The 19972-nt window shown below is 38.8% G+C and overlaps 1 protein-coding gene across 6 annotated transcripts in view; it reads right to left on the bottom strand.

The window, feature by feature from the left end:
• trim33 (tripartite motif containing 33) overlaps positions 1–4728 on the bottom strand; it is a 72254-nt gene extending 67526 nt beyond the window's left edge. For 2 of the 6 annotated variants that reach the window (NR_164678.1, NM_001375307.1), the window contains exon 1: positions 4129–4681. Coding sequence is in view for 5 of the 6 variants with exons in the window: in NM_001375307.1 (NP_001362236.1) it covers positions 4129–4570 (442 nt within the window). In the remaining variant the exon portion in view is untranslated. Of the gene's footprint in view, positions 1–4128 lie in introns of all 6 variants that reach the window. The other 4 variants (XM_012964169.3, XM_018091318.2, XM_012964166.3 and 1 more) reach the window with 4 other exon arrangements.
• Positions 4729–19972: the final 15244 nt, after the last annotated feature.

Below are 19972 nucleotides of genomic sequence, written 5' to 3'. Positions count from 1 at the left end.
AGCAGGTAAGTTCTTTTGGCATCCACCAAACCCTGACTCATCTACTGGACAGCTAGATGGCTTTGCATAAACCATTACTCTAGAGCAGTGCTGTCCAAATTATGTGCCAATAATGGAAAACAGTGTTGACCACTTCCTGTTTTATACCACACCCATAATCATATTAAGACATAGCTTTAAATACTACATGGAGTATAGCACAGCAACCCCCAACACATAATTAAACACCTTAGGGACCAACAGCAATTTACAAATGCTAACCCCACCAGGCAAACCTCCCAAAGGTAGCATATGGCACATACAAGCAACATGGCGCAATCAGAACATGGCACACAAAACATGCAACTTTTATGTGCTATTTGCTTCAGGATTCCAAGGTCCCATTCTGCATGGCCCATCACTTTTTGACACTTGAGTTGACCAGGGGAGCTCAAGCACAAGAGAAATTTGGCTATAGGCCTTGTTGGAGTAGTGGTATACCATGATGGTGCAATATAACTAAGTTCTCCAGTACAACCTGTTCTGCTGTGGTTATTTATATACCTTGCAAGCAATAAGTGTGGCTTAAATAGCCAATCCCTTTAATTAGAAGGGGTATATGGACACTTTTAGCCATATAGTGTAATCGGTAACCACTGTTTTAAATAAAAATGATGGCATAATGTACTTTTAAATTAAGTTTGACAGCTCTCTGTTGGGAGTATTTTTAGCAGACTGTAACAGACAATAATGCAACTTTGAAATTACCCTACCATTTTTTGATTGTTGAATTATTTCCATAAAAATAGTTATTTATGTCTAAAATTATAATGCCAATAAATTTATTTGTGTACCACTTTAACAACATACTACTCTAAAGATATGTTCTGTACACCCAAATAAAATAAATAAAACCAACATTATAAATGTTCCCTTCCATTCAACTTTAAATTTGGAAAGAAGCTGCAGCATAACTGGAGTTATGTAAACCGTAAACCCTGCGAGAAATGCATAATTTTTTTAGTTTATTTTTCGTCTTTTTTTTTATTTTTTAACTGCCAAAGAAAAGCACTGCGTACTTCAGCAAAACAACCATGTTTTGCAAATCACAAAGCAATTACTACCAATCAGGTGGCAGTGGGAACACTCAGAAACCAGTCAGAGAGAAACTAGTTGCAACAAAACATACTTCTTACCAGAAATTCAAAACTAAAAATGTGACATGTAGTTCAAGTATTCACCATTACAGATTTAATGTAAGTAAATGACTATTTCTTTTCCTGAGACCACATACTAAGGTATTTTAAGGGGTGCTTATATAGTGGTTGTATCATATTTAGTAAATATGTTTGTCTTGGCATAGTTTGTGTATAGAAAAAAAAATTGTCCATGATATTCATGTACTTTAATTTACTAGTTACCCAAAAAAATTTAAATGACCCTGCACACAGCACACTTTCTATTTAAGCTTGCCCTTTGCTGTGGTGAATTTCTAACATAACATTAGCAAATACAATTAGAGAACTAATTGTGTGCTATACCTATTGCAATTCCCCATGATCACAATGAAGAGTGACCTGCAAAAAAATATTTAGCACTTTGTCACATCTACCCATTCCTGATAGCATACAGCAACAAACCTCCATGTAATTTCTTAGTGTGAAACTAGCCCAAGTTCTTACCCACACATTTTATATGTAATACCATTTATTAAGCTTAAAAAGAAAATCAAATGGGAGTACAGGTATGGGATCCCTTATCCGGAAACCCATTATCCAGAAAGCTCTGAATTACGGAAAGCCTGTCTCCCATAGACTCCATTATAATCAAATAATTCAGAATTTTAAAACTGATTATCTTTTTCTCTGTATTAATAAAACTGTACCTTGTAACTGATCCCAACTAAGATATAAATAATCCGTATTGGATGCAAAACAATCCTATTGGGTTTAGTTAATGTTTTATTGTTTTTTTTAGTAGACTTAAGGTATGGAGATCCAAATTACGGAAAGACCCCTTATCCGGAATGCCCTTGGTCCCGAGCATTCTGGATAATGGGTCCTATACCTGTACTTGTAGAACAGTGCACTCGCACCTAAAAACTTGTACAATTAGAATATTCTGCACAATTTCAGTGCAACTGTGAGAGTTTCCACCTGGACAACTATAAAACTCACCCAGTCACACAATAATGTCTATGGCACAAAAATGCACTTGTCAGCGCCTCCAACGTAATAGAAATGCTGATGTTACTGATGAAGTAGCTGATGCTGTGTGAACCTCAGCTGCGTGTGCATCACACATGGTCCTTCCAGTTTGAGGATACTTTTACCCAGCAGGCTGTACACCTCACACTGTCTCATTATGAATGGATAATAAAAATAGTATCTGCACACATCAATAGTTGTTCTGGCTACTTAAGCCATTTATTGAGCAATTAACATATCAACATTTTGGGGGTCCTTCTGATGAAAAGAGGTGAAGACCCCCCACAAAATATTAATATGATAATGGCTGCATAAATGGGTTAAACACCTGCATCGACTGTTGGTGTGTGCCGCTCAAATTCCTATTATCCACCTTCCGATCCAAGAGAAGTAGCATTGGTAACAATAGTACAGGGGCATTCTGACCACCGCTATTCTCTACCAAAAGGAATTGGAAGTCAAAACACCCATGTGTCATGCAGAATAATTTGCACTTTCAATACATGCTTGTGGGTGGGAAATAAGTATTCTGCATTGCTAATAGGCCTTGTTCCTAACTTTCTATGTGAATATTTAAAGCTATTAAATATAAAATTCCATTATGCATGAGACCTAGTGCAATAGCTATTTGCCATGCATAAACAAAAGGCATCTTCCAATTCTATTAACATATAACTAGTGTAGATTTGCCCCCACAAATATCTAAGCCACACAAGGCCATTACCCAGCATCTATTGTGAAAGAGTAATGAAATTTAAATGAACATGTAGGTTACAAAAATAGGCAATGTAAGCCCATTAGCAGTATGTAACTGGATGTGTGCAAATTAGATAAATTGAAATCTGACTTTCAAACTGTGATACAATCTTATGTTTAAACCATGCTAATACAAAAGTTAGAGAGAGCCCCTAGCAATAATTGTGTTACTTACAAATAGAATTCAGCATAAGGCTTTAATGGAAAATACAGTGAACTTAAAAAGCAATCATATGGACTCAATTCAGTACCCATACTGGTACTGAGCCTTTACTGCATCACAAAAAAATAAATAATATATATTTTGAATACTTTTTGAATAAACAGAAGGAAATAATTTACGGATATATATATATATATATATATAGATATATATATATATATATATATATACATATATACACACACATATATATGGGTGTGTGAAAATAAAGATAGATGGTTTCATTCATAAAGCTAACTAGTCAGAGACACTGACTAGACTAGCCACATGGAAGTCAGCCACATGCTCATTCTGTTCACCCAGGATTTCCAGAAGCTGAATGAAGTGCAGCTATGGTCAAAATCAGCCACACGGACTCTACTGCAACAACTACAAGGGTTCTGTACCTAAATTCCCCAAAACATCCAACTATAAGAACATGATTACATTTAAACCACCGAGTTGCTCTTTCAAAGACTAATTACATGGTATATGAATATCTGAAAGCGGTTATAACACCAGAGCACCACCATAAGTAGAACTATGGTATAGCTACAAAGTGACAATATATTTCTCAACAATTGTATATTCAGGTATCATGTCCCATATGTCAGAACCCAGCCTCTAGTATGAGAACTGCATTTGGGCAGCATGGCCAACATACATCCAACTACACCAAACCTTTCCAGCTGCTGCTGAGCTACAACTCCCAAATCCTTTGGTAGAACTGGGTTATCAAGAATTCATAAATAAATATATTTTAACTTGGTCATAATTATGTGCTTGTGTAGCCCTCCAGGTGCAGCTGAATTACATCTCCCGAGTGCTAAGAGCTAAGACAGAACAACAACTGGCAGCCTGGCCATGTGTAACCAACTTCCTTTCAGCTGGACCCTTTTAACTTCTCCGGGTGATGCTGAAGTTCCGAGGAATGTGAGAGGTGCAGTCCAACAACAGCTGGGAAAGGATAGCGCTCCGCCTCACCTTGCTGGATGTCTCCATTAGTACCACCAGGTAGGGGAACACTGAGCTGCCTCTCGGGCTCCGGCAGACAGCGGCGACAGAACGAGTGCAAACATGGCAGGAGCTTTGGCTCAGAGTCCCGGCTTTGCAGGCTCAGCTTACACACAGCGCACGTATCCAGTAAGTTCACCACTAGAGGAGAAGATGATGATGTTGGTGCTGGAGCAGCAGAAGATGAGGCCACTGACGAAGAGGACGGGGCAGGGTTTTCCTCAGACGGGGCATCTGTAGGGACCGCAGTAGCTGGGGCCTTCTCAACACTCTCCGGCTCCTCTACTGTTTGACTCTCTGTGTCACCAGAACTGCCGGTCTGCCCGGCGCCATTGCTGTTGTTGTTATTATTGCTGCTCGCGTCCCCCTCGGTCTCTCCCCCACCGCCACCTCCTCCTTTGTTATCCGCCATGTTTTCTCCTCTTTGAACCCCTGAACTGACCGCTTCGCTACGCCACCAGCGCACGTACAGCACGCCGCCCCTCTTTCCCTTGCTTCGCTCTAACGGCCACGGCGACCTGACGTCAGTGCAACGTGAAGACAAGCGCCCATCACGCAGGCGCACAAATAGAATACGGAAATGTGCGTGAAGCAGCGCAGAACGGGAATAGGAAAGGTGCGCATGCGCCGACGTCATAGCGTATCGGAACTCTACCTGCAGTTTGGATCCATTCCAGTTTGCGCTGTTGTTCCATATGTAGCGCAGCAGCTTTAGTGGCTTTGTAGGGAAAAGGCCCTTGGAGGAGTTATTCAACGCGGTGTGCCAGTATTTGTGTGGCCTCATGATTGCTTTGTATGGCTGATTTTATTTTTGTATAGAACACTCTCACTTTAGCTTAGCCTATAAACTCACTACATGTACGTGATAAGTCTTGTGTAGTTTGTAAAACGATTTTGTTTCCCCCATGTAAAGTGTGGCTTCTGTTAGCCTGCACGTCCCTTTAGGGTAACGAATTTATAGTTGATAAATGCTCTTTAAATGGCACAGTAACCATTTCTGCAAAGTTTCTACCAATTATTCAGACAGAACAGCCGATAAAACCCAGTGTTCCTTAAATCCAATAGCACGTAATAACTTCTAATGCTGTCTGTTTATACTGTAACAAAATGGAGCATTGTTATCGGTTTGTACAGGCACAATGGTATATTATCCATATTATAGCTGCATGCCCATCCATATAAACCCGATTATACTTTTAGGCAGGAGCATCATCACAATCCCTATTAGAATTGATAAAGCATTGACACACAAACCAGTTATCCTACAGTAATAATGTAGGTACACCAGTCACATTAATCCTGTTGTCACATTGGCACAAAATCCCTATTATACTTGCATGCAACATTGGCATGTAATCCCCATTAGATCTACAACTACATAATCTCCATTATACCTACAGGCACATTGGCACATGGACCCCAGTAATGCTACAGGCACGTTGTCATATAGTCCCCATTATACTTGCAGGCAACATTGGCACATAATCTCCATTATACCTACAGTCACATTGGCACATAGACCCCAGTAATGCTACAGGCACATTGTCATATAGTCCCCATTATACTTGCAGGAAACATTGGCACATAATCTCAATTATACCTACAGTCACATTGGCACATAGACCCCAGTAATGCTACAGGCACATTGTCATATAGTCCCCATTATACTTGCAGGCAACATTGGCACATAATCTCCATTATACCTACAGTCACATTGGCACATAGACCCCAGTAATGCTACAGGCACATTGTCATATAGTCCCCATTATACTTGCAGGCAACACTGGCAAATAATCTCCATTATACCTACAGGAACATTGGCACATAGACCCCAGTAATGCTACAGGCACGTAATAAACACTAGTTTAAAATTATGTCCTATATTTACATTTTCCATTCAGGGGTGAGGGTGATAGTGAGGGCCTAGAGTAAACACTTTTTACCCTGCCCTACAACATGCCATTTATGTTCTTTTCCATTAAGATCTAGGGGTCCCATTTTTATTGTGATTGATGGGTAAGTGTATCCAATTTAAATGTAGGAGAATGGAGACACCTAGTGGTCACAAGGGGAGCACAGGTCATGTTTACAAAGGGGAATAGTCACTGATATAAACATATGTTCATACAGTATTGAATGCTTCATTCTTTTTAAAAATATTTTTTCTTACAGTTTTTGAGATATAAATGGATTATTAATGCACTTCCTCAACATTATTTGTTTTCCCGCTGCAAACAAATCATAAGTTATTTGTCAATAAATGAGTCTGTGTATTGGCAACAGCAACTTATAACTAGCTGAACGTGTAAAATAAATACAGTTAAGTGCTGCAAAATATATCTTTGCTATATAAATAATGTACTGTAACCTCTGCATGTCTGTGGAGTAATTTTTATTTTTAAGGTTCACTTTTCCCCCAATTTTTTTTTTTTTCGTGGTTTGGTGGGTTGAATGTATAACTTTATTTTGCATTTCTCTCCTTTCAGATTTAAACTTACCTAAGTACCCCTAGAATGACATTGCTGATGTTTAAATTAAATCCATAAACCTTAATGTATGCATAAAGTACTCTCCTAAGTACTTACACTTTAAATGCAGTTAAAGAAGAAGGAAATATGTTTATATGTAGACTGGTTTCAGTATTTTATCCGAAACTGCTATATTTATTCTTGTAGAATATTTACTCAAATCTTTATAACTCAACTGCTTTAACATGCACGGCCTTCCTGCTTTGCCTCAATGTCAGTTCCTCTGGATGTGTATTATTCTGCATGCACTTGCCCAACACGGGATTTAAATTAAATCTAAAATCAGACACCTGCATGAGGTGTTGTAGTCCCATCCCTGCTGTAGTCTTTAAGGACATGGAAAGCATAATAGTAAATACTGTTACCTTGGCTGATGAAGGGAAGGTGTTTACTCCTATTTAGTCCTCCAGGCCCTTAAACATTTTCCCACAGACTTTCATAGGCCTTTCATAGACTAGTCCTTATCTTTATCACGTCAGAAATTGTGCCTATTCTAGTCAGGCTTGGGCATAAGCCTGCACATACCTGGTTACAACCAGCTGAAATGTACATTTTCGATGACACGCCAGTCACATGTTAGACTAGCAGGTTATAAATAAACAAGTCTGATGTGTGAGTCAGAATGCAGGAGGTATCAGCCACATAATGTTTTAAGCAGTTACTTTCAGTGCCCGGTGTCTCACCTTTCTTGCACTCTAAGGCACAATTAGTTTAGTGTATAAGGGGAGGGGGGCAATCTATACATGGATAATGAAATCAAAGGCTTGTGTTGTAATTGAAGGGATCCCTGAACCCAGTGAATCCTTTAGCAGTCTGCCTTACACCACCAAGCTTCTTTTTCTTCAAAATTCTGCATGTGCAAATATCAATGTAACTTGCAAAATGTGCTCAGTAGAGCAGGTTTTGTATTGTATTATTTTGGAAATACTTTGTCATAAACAGCTAACTTAAGGCTTCTCTCACAAAGTGCCACTTAAATAATTACCCACTTGCTTCTTGGATGTTTTGGGTTGTCTCAAAATAGTTATCAATCCTGCATAGGATTCCTTTCCCAACCACACTGCAGGATTAGCAGGCACCTATATTGACCATGTCATATCTAGTGTTAAGGTCCATGGCAGTGATTGCCAACAAGGAGCATGTTCAGGATCAAATCAGCTTCCGGGGCACATGCTCCTCTTCGGCCATGACTGTTAAAGAGCCTGAAAACAGATGTAATGCAACCAACAATGACACCTATCAAACTTGGTGCACAACTGTACAAGTAGAGAAAGGGTACCAACAACCTCTGGTTTTGTTTTTTTTTTAAATGCTCCAGTTGTTCAGTTGAGGGGGTTCATTTGTTTGCTTAAAAGAGAAGAACATTTTTATTAAGCCATGATTGCCAAAAAGCCTAAAAATGCAGGTGATGCGACCAGCAATGGCAGCTGTCAACCTTGGTGCACAACTCTGTATGTTGGGAAACTGCAGTTTCGGGATCTCCAATGTAAGTGTTGAGAGATATAAAAGTTGGTAGGGGAGTTAAGTTTTCCTGTGTTTCAAAGAGACCAAACCATATTATTTTGGATGCAGGCTATGCCAGTGCCTATGAAATGCTATGTGAATGTTCAATTTCTACCCTTGTTAGACTTGCTATAATTGCTAAACTCAAGTGCAAACCGTGCAATGTCACTTAAAGGAAAACATGTTTTTTTTTTCAAAATGCATCAGTTTAAAAAGATTTTTTTATACTTAATTTTGAAATTTGGGGCTAGCCATATTCTCTGATAAACTTCAGTGACACTTTACTGCTGAGCTGCAAGTTGGAGTGATATCGATCACTCCCAGCAGCCGATCAGCAAAACAATGGGAAGGGAGCAAGATAGCAGCTCCCAGTAGGTATCAGAATAGCACTCAATAGTAAGAAATCCAAGTCTGGCTTGGGACTCCTCCAGTTACATGGGAGTAGGAGAAACAATAGGTTTACTTGAAAGCAGTTCTAATGTGTAGCACTGGCTCCTTGTGAATGCTCAGAATCAGGCAGAATGTGCTGAGACCAATATTACAACTAAAAAAAGTACATTTGTTGGCTCAAGAATAAAATTTTAATTGGTAGAGTGAATTATTGCTATGTAAGCAGTGTAATTTAGAGATAAAAAGTATATCATAAAATCATAACAGGATCTCTAACTTGATAGACAACTCCCTTTCCTCTTAAAAGACCAGTAATAAAAAGGGGTTTGTTGGCAATTAAATATACATACTGGTACCCTAGTAACATTTTGTCCTTGTTTCAGAAGCAGTACTACAGTTTATATATAAGATGTTGTGTAGCCATAGGGGCATCAGATGAAGTTTCATTTGGAATATAAGATACATGTTTATATAGCACTTGACAGTTAAGCTGTTTAGAATCCCATGTCTCTCAATTTTAGAATTCACACCTTTGGTCAAAAACTCAACCATCACTTACCATAACCAGTCTGCACAAACATTTTCCACCAAGCCCCACGCCTTTTTGGGTCTGTGAATTAAATCTGTCCCAGAAACCTAGGACCATTGTAAAGTATAATATACTTTAGTTTAGTTTTTAGGATGATAAACAGGTGTCAAATTCTATTCATGACTCCCCTACAGATCAGTGGAATAAGGGCTCTGGCACACGGGGAGATTAGTCGCCCGCGACAAATCTTCCTGTTCGTGGGCGACTAATCTCCCTGAAATTCCATCCCACCGGCGAAAATGTAAATCGCCGGTGGGATGGCATTTCAGGGAGATTAATCGCCTTGAGAGGAAACTTCTGCAATATCAGGGAAATCGCAGCGCCGCGTATGCCATACCACCGGCGATTTACATTTTCGCCGGTGGGATGTCATATCAGGGAGATTAGTCGCCCGCAACACGGGAGATTTGTCGCGGTGACTAATTTCCCCGTGTGCCAGAGCCCTAAAAGAAAGCAGTACGTACAAAGAAAAACAGTACATTACAAAAATAACTGTGTTTCTCTAAATTAGAAGCTCAGCAAAGCATATCAGCCACTGTTATTGTAGGCTTTGTATTCCATCATTAAAAGCCCAACACGGTAAGCTAAAAATATAACTGCTCATTAGAAACAACTATGCCCATGAGATTGCAAAGTTACTGTTAGTCTCCCAGATGACTAGTTCAGCTTCACCTATTTACCATGTAGCACAAAGATGGATTGCTATTATATTTTTAAATATTTTAAATATTCTTTGTAATGCATTAAATAACTAGAAACAATGTTATTATTATAAGGGCTCTACTTAATCATTCAATGTACCACAAATGTTTAGTGACCTCTCACTAAACCTTTGGTGCTGTGTATTTTGATGTTTTTAAGTACGATTGGCAAAAATTTGTATTAATGATAATTTCTGATGTGGCTGAGATTACAACTCTTTGCTTGAAAAAACTTCTACTTGTGCCGACACCGGGAAGCATTGAATACACTCAGGTGGAGGCACATGTAGGCGGTATCCGCCGAAAATGCAGTGTTACGTTTTTTGGCAGATATCAACTACATGTGCCTGCACCCAAACGTATTCAGTGCTTCCCAGTGCAAGGCTCATTTTGCAGTATTCTGTGTTTTTATTTCTTCCTGTATAAAATCCGTAAAGGAGAAGGAAAGGTACAATCACTGGGGGGGGTGCCAAAACGTTTGGGGGATTTTACCTTTAAATAAATAAGAAATGTTATGCAAATTCAGAAAGTTTGCCCAATTGCAGTGACCCAGAGTAACCAAAAATAATTTTGCTTTATAACAGGTGACCAGTATATGCTACCTGCTCATTTGTTGCTTCGGGTGATGTAGCTAAGTTTGCTTGTTACATTAATTACATAACCTTAATTCCATAACTGTAGTGCAATGGGAAAGAGAGCACAGGAGAGTGTTGGATGTCCCAAGTGAAAAAGAAAGGGTGAGAAGGGAGAGCAAAGAGGAAGAAGCAAATACAATAAAAGCAATAGGGACAAATGTAGATGTCTGGATAAGGGGAAACTGAAGGTGCCAGGAACGTAGAAGTGGCCAAGATTTGGGGCCACAGGTGTTAACAGTAGTTACATGGATAACAACCTTTTTTTAGATGATCTTCATAGCCAGCCACTGCCCTTAGGTTGTCCAAGGTTCTTACCTACAGTGGTGTGAAAAACTATTTGCCCCCTTCCTGATTTCTTATTCTTTTGCATGTTTGTCACACAAAATGTTTCTGATCATCAAACACATTTAACTATTAGTCAAAGATAACACAAGTAAACACAAAATGCAGTTTTTAAATGAGGGTTTTTATTATTTAGGGAGAAAAAAAATCCAAACCTACATGGCCCTGTGTGAAAAAGTAATTGCCCCCTGAACCTAATAACTGGTTGGGCCACCCTTAGCAGCAATAACTGCAATCAAGCGTTTGCGATAACTTGCAACGAGTCTTTTACAGCGCTCTGGAGGAATTTTGGCCCACTCATCTTTGCAGAATTGTTGTAATTCAGCTTTATTTGAGGGTTTTCTAGCATGAACCGCCTTTTTAAGGTCATGCCACAACATCTCAATAGGATTCAGGTCAGGACTTTGACTAGGCCACTCCAAAGTCTTCATTTTGTTTTTCTTCAGCCATTCAGAGGTGGATTTGCTGGTGTGTTTTGGGTCATTGTCCTGCTGCAGCACCCAAGATCGCTTCAGCTTGAGTTGACGAACAGATGGCCGGACATTCTCCTTCAGGATTTTTTGGTAGACAGTAGAATTCATGGTTCCATCTATCACAGCAAGCCTTCCAGGTCCTGAAGCAGCAAAACAACCCCAGACCATCACACTACCACCACCATATTTTACTGTTGGTATGATGTTCTTTTTCTGAAATGCTGTGTTACTTTTACGCCAGATGTAACAGGACACGCACCTTCCAAAAAGTTAAACTTTTGTCTCGTCGGTCCATAAGATATTTTCCCAAAAGTCTTGGCAATCATTGAGATGTTTTTTAGCAAAATTGAGACGAGCCTTAATGTTCTTTTTGCTTAAAAGTGGTTTGCGCCTTGGAAATCTGCCATGCAGACCGTTTTTGCCCAGTCTCTTTCTTATGGTGGAGTCGTGAACACTGACTTTAATTGAGGCAAGTGAGGCCTGCAGTTCTTTAGATGTTGTCCTGGGGTCTTTTGTGGCCTCTCGGATGAGTTGTCTCTGCGCTCTTGGGGTAATTTTGGTCGGCCGGCCACTCCTGGGAAGGTTCACCACTGTTCCATGTTTTTGCCATTTGTGGATAATGGCTCTCACTGTGGTTCGCTGGAGTCCCAAAGCTTTAGAAATGGCTTTATAACCTTTACCAGACTGATAGATCTCAGTTACTTTTGTTCTCATTTGTTCCTGAATTTCTTTGGATCTTGGCATGATGTCTAGCTTTTGAGGTGCTTTTGGTCTACTTCTCTGTGTCAGGTAGCTCCTATTTAAGTGATTTCTTGATTGAAACAGGTGTGGCAGTAATCAGGCCTGGGGGTGACTACAGAAATTGATATTGGAATTGAAAATTGAAATTGATAAACCACAGTTAAGTTATTTTTTAACAAGGGGGGCAATCACTTTTTCACACAGGGCCATGTAGATTTGGAGTTTTTTTTCTCCCTTAATAACGTAAACCTTCATTTAAAAACTGCATTTTGTGTTCAATTATGTTATCTTTGACTAATAGTTAACGGTTTTTGATGAGCAGAAACATTTTGTGTGACAAACATGCAAAAGAATAAGAAATCAGGAAGGGGGCAAATAGTTTTTCACACCACTGTATTTTGAATGCAACCATGGAAGGTGCATGGTCCATAAAGGAAAGTGTAGAATCAGCACATAGTAAAAACAAAAAAAAATTTGGCTACTTGTTCTATTTTTTTATTGGTTTCATTTTAAGGAGATTTCCCTCCTGAGAACTATAGTGTTTACTTTGTAGTAGGGTAGACTGATCCTTTGGAAGGCTTGTTAGGAGTGTAATATTTGATTGCATCCTCTGTTAGGAAACTGTGCTTGCATCGCCTCCACCTGGAGGTGTTGGTGTTTTTCCTCATGACTTTTAAGAAATGTGAGTAATGCTTGTCCCTAATTGCCCCTATAATTTTACAAGACACATTCTTTTGTATTATATATATATACCCAGCAATTCACCCACACATTTATATACGCATGTGTATATACACTTTTATATATAAATAACTATAGCTCTCAAGATCACTATAGCCTTGGGTATTATGCTTTTCCAAGCAGTCATCCAAGTCACTTGTTCAGTTCCCTTGTTCAGGCATTTGTTCAGTTCCCGAAGTTTTGTTCTATGTGAAAAAAAGGTCCCCCGCTATATGTGCTCTGATGTATTCATAAAGAGTAATCATGTACCTTTGCAACACCTTTTCTGTAGATAAAACAACACCAATTTCCATAGTCTTCATAGTTTAATTGTTCTGTTACTTCCACAAGTTTAGTTGCCATCTGTGCACTCTTTCCAGCTAATTTAATATTTTTCTAAAAGATTATGGCACAAAACCACATTGAATATTCAAGGTGATGCCTTACCATGGATCTAGAAAAAGGAAAAATTATGTTTTAGTCCCTTTTTTATGCAACTGGGTACATTGCTTTAAGACACTGACTAACTCTGTTTAGTGTTGCATATTCTGTCATCCACAAAACCCCCCAGTCCTTCTCAGTTTAAGGAGGTCCCAGTCTTGCTACTATTTGTACAGGTATAGGATCCCTTATCCGGAAACCCTATTTCCAAGTTCCAAATTATGGAAAGTAAATCTCCCATAGACTCCATTATAAGCAAATAATTCACTTTTTCTCTGTAATAATAAAACAGTACCTTGTACTTGATCCCAACTAAGATATAATTAATCCTTATTGGAGGCAAAACAATCCTACTGGGTTTAAATGCTGTTTAAATGATTTTTTTAGTAGACTTAAGGTATGGAGATCCAAATTATGGAAAGATCCCTTATCCAGAAAGCCCCAGGTCCCAAGCATTCTGGTTAACAGGTCCTATACATGTAACAGGTTTGCTCACTAGTATTTCAACACAAGAAAAGTGAATTGCTGTAGGTTTTAAGTTAATGTTAAATCTATCAAACTGTTCAACTTGATTTGTAAAATGTGTACTCAATTCATCCCAATATTTGGATGAACCTAATCTTACTCTTTTAAAGATGGAATACATGTCTCCCTACTTGAAAATATGAATATATTGACACCAGACCATACGGTAGTTGCTAGATGTATCTCTTCCTCCAGGCAAAAAAATTAAGTCTGCATGAGATGACACTTGATCCCAACTAAGATATAATTAATCCTTATTGGAGGCAAAATAATCCTATTGGGTTTATTCATTATTTAAATGATGTATAGCAGATTTAAATTATGGAGATCCAAATTACGGAAAGATCCCTTATTCAGAAAACCCCAGGTCCCGAGGATTCTGGATAATAGGTCCCATACCTGTAGTAACATGCCATAGTGTACCATAATATATAATTAGAATTTATTTATACGTGGTTGTTATATGTGACCTACATTGCAGTGTGATGAAAATATATAAAGTAGGCTTTTCAGATGTGTAGGCCTACATAGAAATTCTGATATTTCCACCAATATAACACAGCAGCCTACAGGCTTTAATTTATAAAACATAGGTTCTGGGTTGGCTGTCTACAGTAAACAATAGACAATAGACCCTGTGCTGGCTGTCTATTTGCAGTAAATAGAAAACAGACCCTAGGCTGGCTGATTATTTACAGTATACAAAAGGTCCTGGACTGGGCGTATTCATACACAACACAGACACTGTACAGGGTATATAGGGAAAAATGGGAGGGATCATCAGTTTGTTCTGACAGGTCCCCATGTACAAGCTTAGTTAACTTGATTAGGTTGTGATTCTTGATTGGTTCAGAGTGGTTGTAGAAAAGAGCTTACACAGGGTTCAGTTTAATCCTATCCAGGACTTAAAAGACGAATCTTACCACTAAAATCAGATTCTTAATAAATCTGCCCCTGCATGAATATATGTGCTACATAATCTGAAATACCCGGCTTTATTTAAAAAATATAGGAGTGCAGCAAAATCTCGTGCTTCTGGAAAACAACTGGGTGGGAATTAGGGTACATTCATATAGGAGGTCTAATTCTTACATAACGTTTTTTCCTTCTGGTATTTTAGTAGCTATCCAATTCAATTGTTAAACTTCTTGAGTAAAACTAATCTGTGATTATAGATAATCTACTAACTGCTCTCTAAGCATGTGTTCTTAAACTTGGTGGAGAGGATTTAGAATTATTGGAGACAATTTAAATCATGTAAAACTAATCTGTGATTACGCTAAATCCAAATACCCTTTATAAATAAATCTAAAAACCAGCTATTGGACACAGGGCTTTAATGTCCAAGATTGTAAGGCAATAAGACTTTTATTACAGTATTCACGTTTTTCTCATTGTTCGCTGTATTATATTTTGGAGAATTCTTTCTGACTTGATGTGAGAAAGATCAGCTTTGCAAAGCAGTCACTTACACTGGGTATACAGCCTACACGCCCCTGAAAAATGGCAGGTTTTTGTTTAATAAAATAAAGTAACCAAGATAAATCCTGGCAGAATTTATTCCACCTTTATTGCAAAATTGCCATCTATTCAACAAATCAGAAACATTTTAGCAAAAGAAAGAAAAGAAAAAAACACACAAAACCCTGGTTGCATTACTGTGCACACCCTTTAATAATTAAGGATGTGGCTGCATTCAGAATCAACCAATCACATTCAGTCTTATCTCAAATAGTAGTTAGAATACACCTGTCATCAATTAAAGTCTAGACTTTTTATATTCAGTGTATTATGTTAGACTATTATAACCTACTGGAGAAAACAGCTGAAGAAGTCTGTTGAGTGCCATTGAGTCCTATGGAAGGCTTCAAAGCCAGAACTGTTTTTGTGATGTTTATCGAATTTTCAGCCTGAAAAATTTGTGACATTGGCAAATGATTAGAACACAGTAAGAGAAGATCTCTAGACCTGTTTTATTTCAACTTCAGACATTTAGTTTGGTTTGCTCTTTGTTGTTAAGGTGTGCGGCAGTGCCATGTGTAGATTGAAAGAGTTCTCTTGAAGCCTTTTAAAAGAAGGTTTAAGATGCCTGTAAATCTGGGAAGGGGTTTAAAAAAACTGCCAAACAATTGGACATTGGTCCACTGGAAGATTGTCTACAAGTGCAGAACATTTCAAACAAACTTTCCAAGGCCAGGCTATCCCAGCAAGTTTAACTCAAGAGCAGAATACAGGGTGTTGAGAAAAATCACTTAAAGCCATTGAATTTCTTAACAGGACCTACAGATAGCTCTTGCCACTACTGATGTCAAACGTGCTGAGTCTACCATTAGAAAGTGTCTGTGCAAACTAGATCTACACAGTGCTGTGTTTAGATCTAGTGCCACCCTAGGTGCCGGACCGAAGTGCACAAGTGGAAGTGAAGTCATTCACATGGTTGTGTGTGATGTCATTTCCGTCACCTGCGATCACCCTCAGCACTTCACCTCCCCAGATTCACCACCAGAAAAAGGCTGCTGCCCTAGTCTCAGGCCCTCTGTTTATATATAGATACGGTCTGGATCTACATGGGAGGTGTGCCACAAAGGAAGCTTTGCTGACCAGAAAGAACATAAGGGCAAGACTAAAGTTTGCATATAAACACCTTGGCAATGACCATGACTTTTGCTGTTTAACTTGTTTATTAATGACCTGGAGGTGGGCATAGACAGTATTGTTTCTATTTTTGCTGATGACACTAAATTGTGCAAAACTATAAGTTCCATGCAGGATGCTGCCGCTTTGCAGAGCGATTTGACAAAATTAGATAACTGGGCAGCAAACTGGAAAATGAGGTTCAATGTTGATAAGTGCAAAGTTATGCACTTTGGTAGAAATAATATAAACGCAAACTATCTACTGAATGGTAGTGTGTTGGGGGTATCCTTAATGGAGAAGGATCTAGGGGTTTTTGTTGATAACAAGTTGTCTAATTCCAGGCAGTGTCATTCTGTGGCTACTAAAGCAAATAAAGTGCTGTCTTGTATAAAAAAGGGCATTGACTCAAGGGATGAGAACATAATTTTGCCCCTTCATAGGTCCCTGGTAAGGCCTCACCTTGAGTATGCAGTGCAGTTTTGGGCTCCAGTCCTTAAGAAGGATATTAATGAGCTGGAGAGAGTGCAGAGACGTGCAACTAAACTGGTTAAGGGGATGGAAGATTTAAACTATGAGGTGAGACTGTCGAGGTTGGGGTTGTTTTCTCTGGAAAAGAGGCGCTTGCGAGGGGACATGATTACTCTGTACAAGTACATTAGGGGGGATTATAGGCAGTTGGGGGATGTTCTTTTTTCCCATAAAAACAATCAACGCACCAGAGGTCACCCCTTTAGATTAGAGGAAAGGAGTTTCCATTTGAAGCAGCGTAGGTGGTTTTTCACGGTGAGGGCAGTGAGGTTATGGAATGCCCTTCCTAGTGATGTGGTAATGGCAGATTCTGTTAATGCCTTTAAGAGGGGCCTGGATGAGTTCTTGATCAATCAGAATATCCAAGGCTATTGTGATACTAATATCTACAGTTAGTACTAGTGGTTGTATTTATAGTTTATGTATGTGAGTGTATAGATTGGTAGGTGTGGGTTAGGTGTGCTGGGTTTACTTGGATGGGTTGAACTTGATGGACACAGGTCTTTTTTCAACCCTATGTAACTATGTAACTATGTAACTATGTAACAATGTGCTCTAGCTAGATGAGGGGAAGAGTTGCTTGGCTGCAGTACCAGAAGACGTTTGATGAAGATTGAAGACATTGTACCAAGGGATGCTTCAGGATAAAACATCCTAAATATGAATACCAGGCACCCACTGAACAACCATTTGGGTGGTTCAGCTGCAAGTACTTTTCTATCTTTATTTCCACCTTTGCATTTTGCAGTTTTATTATCACTGTGGATGGATGAACAGTTCCTTTCATGCCAACAATTAACTTAATGGCAGAACCAAATAACCCTGTTAGTTCTGTGTTGTTTGCGATGTACATGGCTATAATATAAATGCACTTGTATTTCTGGTGTTGCATATAATAAACCATACCTATACATTATTCTATATGCTCTTATATACTCTATTCTTATATTAACCAGGACTCACTTAGAATGTGTATGGCAGGGTTCAAAGTGCCAAAAACCAACCGGTGCTCCATCTGCCTTGCTCCATGCAGGTGTGACCGGGAGCACTATACTGTAGCCCTGTCCCACCCCACTGCTGCAGACTGTGTTTAAATCCATTTCCAAAAGTGCTCTGTTAAGGAGCCCTAAGGAACCCCTTACTTTTCCAGCACTTGAAGGGAATTTTGCAAATGGTTGTTTATTAAAGTTACCATATGAGATAAATCTACAAATAATAATATGGCCTTATGAAATGATACTAATCATTTCTAGGTCAGCATGGCCAGTTCTTTTAACAAGCCATGTGTTTGGAGTATGAAGTCTTAAAGGAGAAGGAAAGTCATTTTGGCATTTTACTGTCAATAGATTTACCACATTAGTGCCACCTAGAACAATATATTTATTCTGCAGAAACCATTATCATACCTGAGTAAACAACTCTAGAAGCTTTCTCTGTTTGCCTAAGACAGCAGCTGCCATTTTAAGCAGCTTCCTGCTGCAGCTCTAGCCTTTATAGCTCAGATCACACATTCTTAAGGGAGGGGGGAGGGAGTTCTTAGCATTCTTGTGGGAGCAGGATAGGGGAGAGAGGAGAGAACTGCGCAGACTCTGGCCCAAGGAATTAAGGATTTTTCTGAGACAGAAAGTCAGACACCCCAACAACATCTTTACAAATAAGAAGACAAGAAATCCTGTGTTTCTTTTGATAGAGGAGAGGAGAGTGCAGCGTTTCAGTGAGTGCTTATGGCTGTATTAACATAGACCTTTCTGATAAAGCTTACTTAGTTTTTACCTTTCCTTCTCCTTTAAAAAGCCATTTTGGTTTCAGGGGCTTGTATAATGAATGTTCAGAACACTGTAAGTGAAAAACAATATTTAGGCTCTTAATCTACTAAGCATGCGCAGAAGCAAAGTGTCAAGCAATAAGAAATGAAATTAAAAAGATGCTGGGGCAGTGCTCAGATACCACAGGCCGGTGCGGTTCTTTCCTAACAGGAGCACCAGAATGGGGGAAAAACTTACCGGGATGTACCTAACATTTTGGCACCTGCTAGTGAAATAGACTTGATGTCCTTTAATGTCATAAAATGACATCTGTGCAATAGTGGAAGCTTTGAGGCTGTGATATTAAGATTTTTTATTTAAAGGTCTCCGACCTATCTTTTAGAACATAGGTGAGATGATTGACAGGCCTGTATATGAGGTCTTCAAAGCCATTTATTATAAGAACAGAACAAAAGTATAGAAACCCATTGAAAACAATGCGTATAGAGGAATGGGACCTGTTATCCAGAATGCTCAGGACCTGGGGTTTTCCAGATAAGGGATCCTCTATTAATTTGGACTTCCATACCTTAAGTCTGCTAAAAATAATTTAAACATTAAATAACCCCAGTAGGTGTGTTTTGCCTCCAATAAGGATTAATTATATCTTAGTTGGGATGAAGTACTAGGTGTTGTTTTATTATTATAAGAAAAAGAAAATGTTGAAAACATTTCAAAATGTGAATTATTTTCTTAAAATGGAGTCTATGAGAGATGGCCTCTCCATAATTTTAGACCTAGGGGCACATTTACAAAAGCACGAACGCTCGAAAGTTCATGCAAATGCTGCGATCGTATTTTCGGCGATTTTTTCGGGCGTCCGCACGACTTTTTCGTACGGCGCACAACTTGTTCGTACGGCGCACGACTTTTTCGGACGTTTGCACGAAAAAATTGGAAAGGTTTTACCGCTGTTTACAATTGTTCGGTACGAAAATTTTGTGACTTTCGGATCGCCAATACGATATTATCGTGACTAATACGATTTTTTCGTAGGCATTTTCGTGATATTTGCGATCTTACTAAATTTTCGTTTCCAATACGATTTTTTCCCATTCGTGATTCGGATTTGTGGATTAGTAAATGTGCCCCTTAGACTTTAATTTAACTTTCTGGATTATGGGTTTTTAGATAATGGGTCCCATACCTGTATATTTAAAAAAAAAAACCTAATGGGTGAATCACCCCTTTAATAAACAGCACTGCCACTCAAGATAAAGTCAAATCAGAGATCTATAAGAAGCTATTAGATTTTT

Source organism: Xenopus tropicalis, chromosome 2 (genome assembly GCF_000004195.4).
Source record: "Xenopus tropicalis strain Nigerian chromosome 2, UCB_Xtro_10.0, whole genome shotgun sequence".
Taxonomy (NCBI): domain Eukaryota; kingdom Metazoa; phylum Chordata; class Amphibia; order Anura; family Pipidae; genus Xenopus; species Xenopus tropicalis.
Note: the sequence above shows the minus strand (reverse complement) of the source record. Positions and strands in the feature narration are given on the sequence as shown.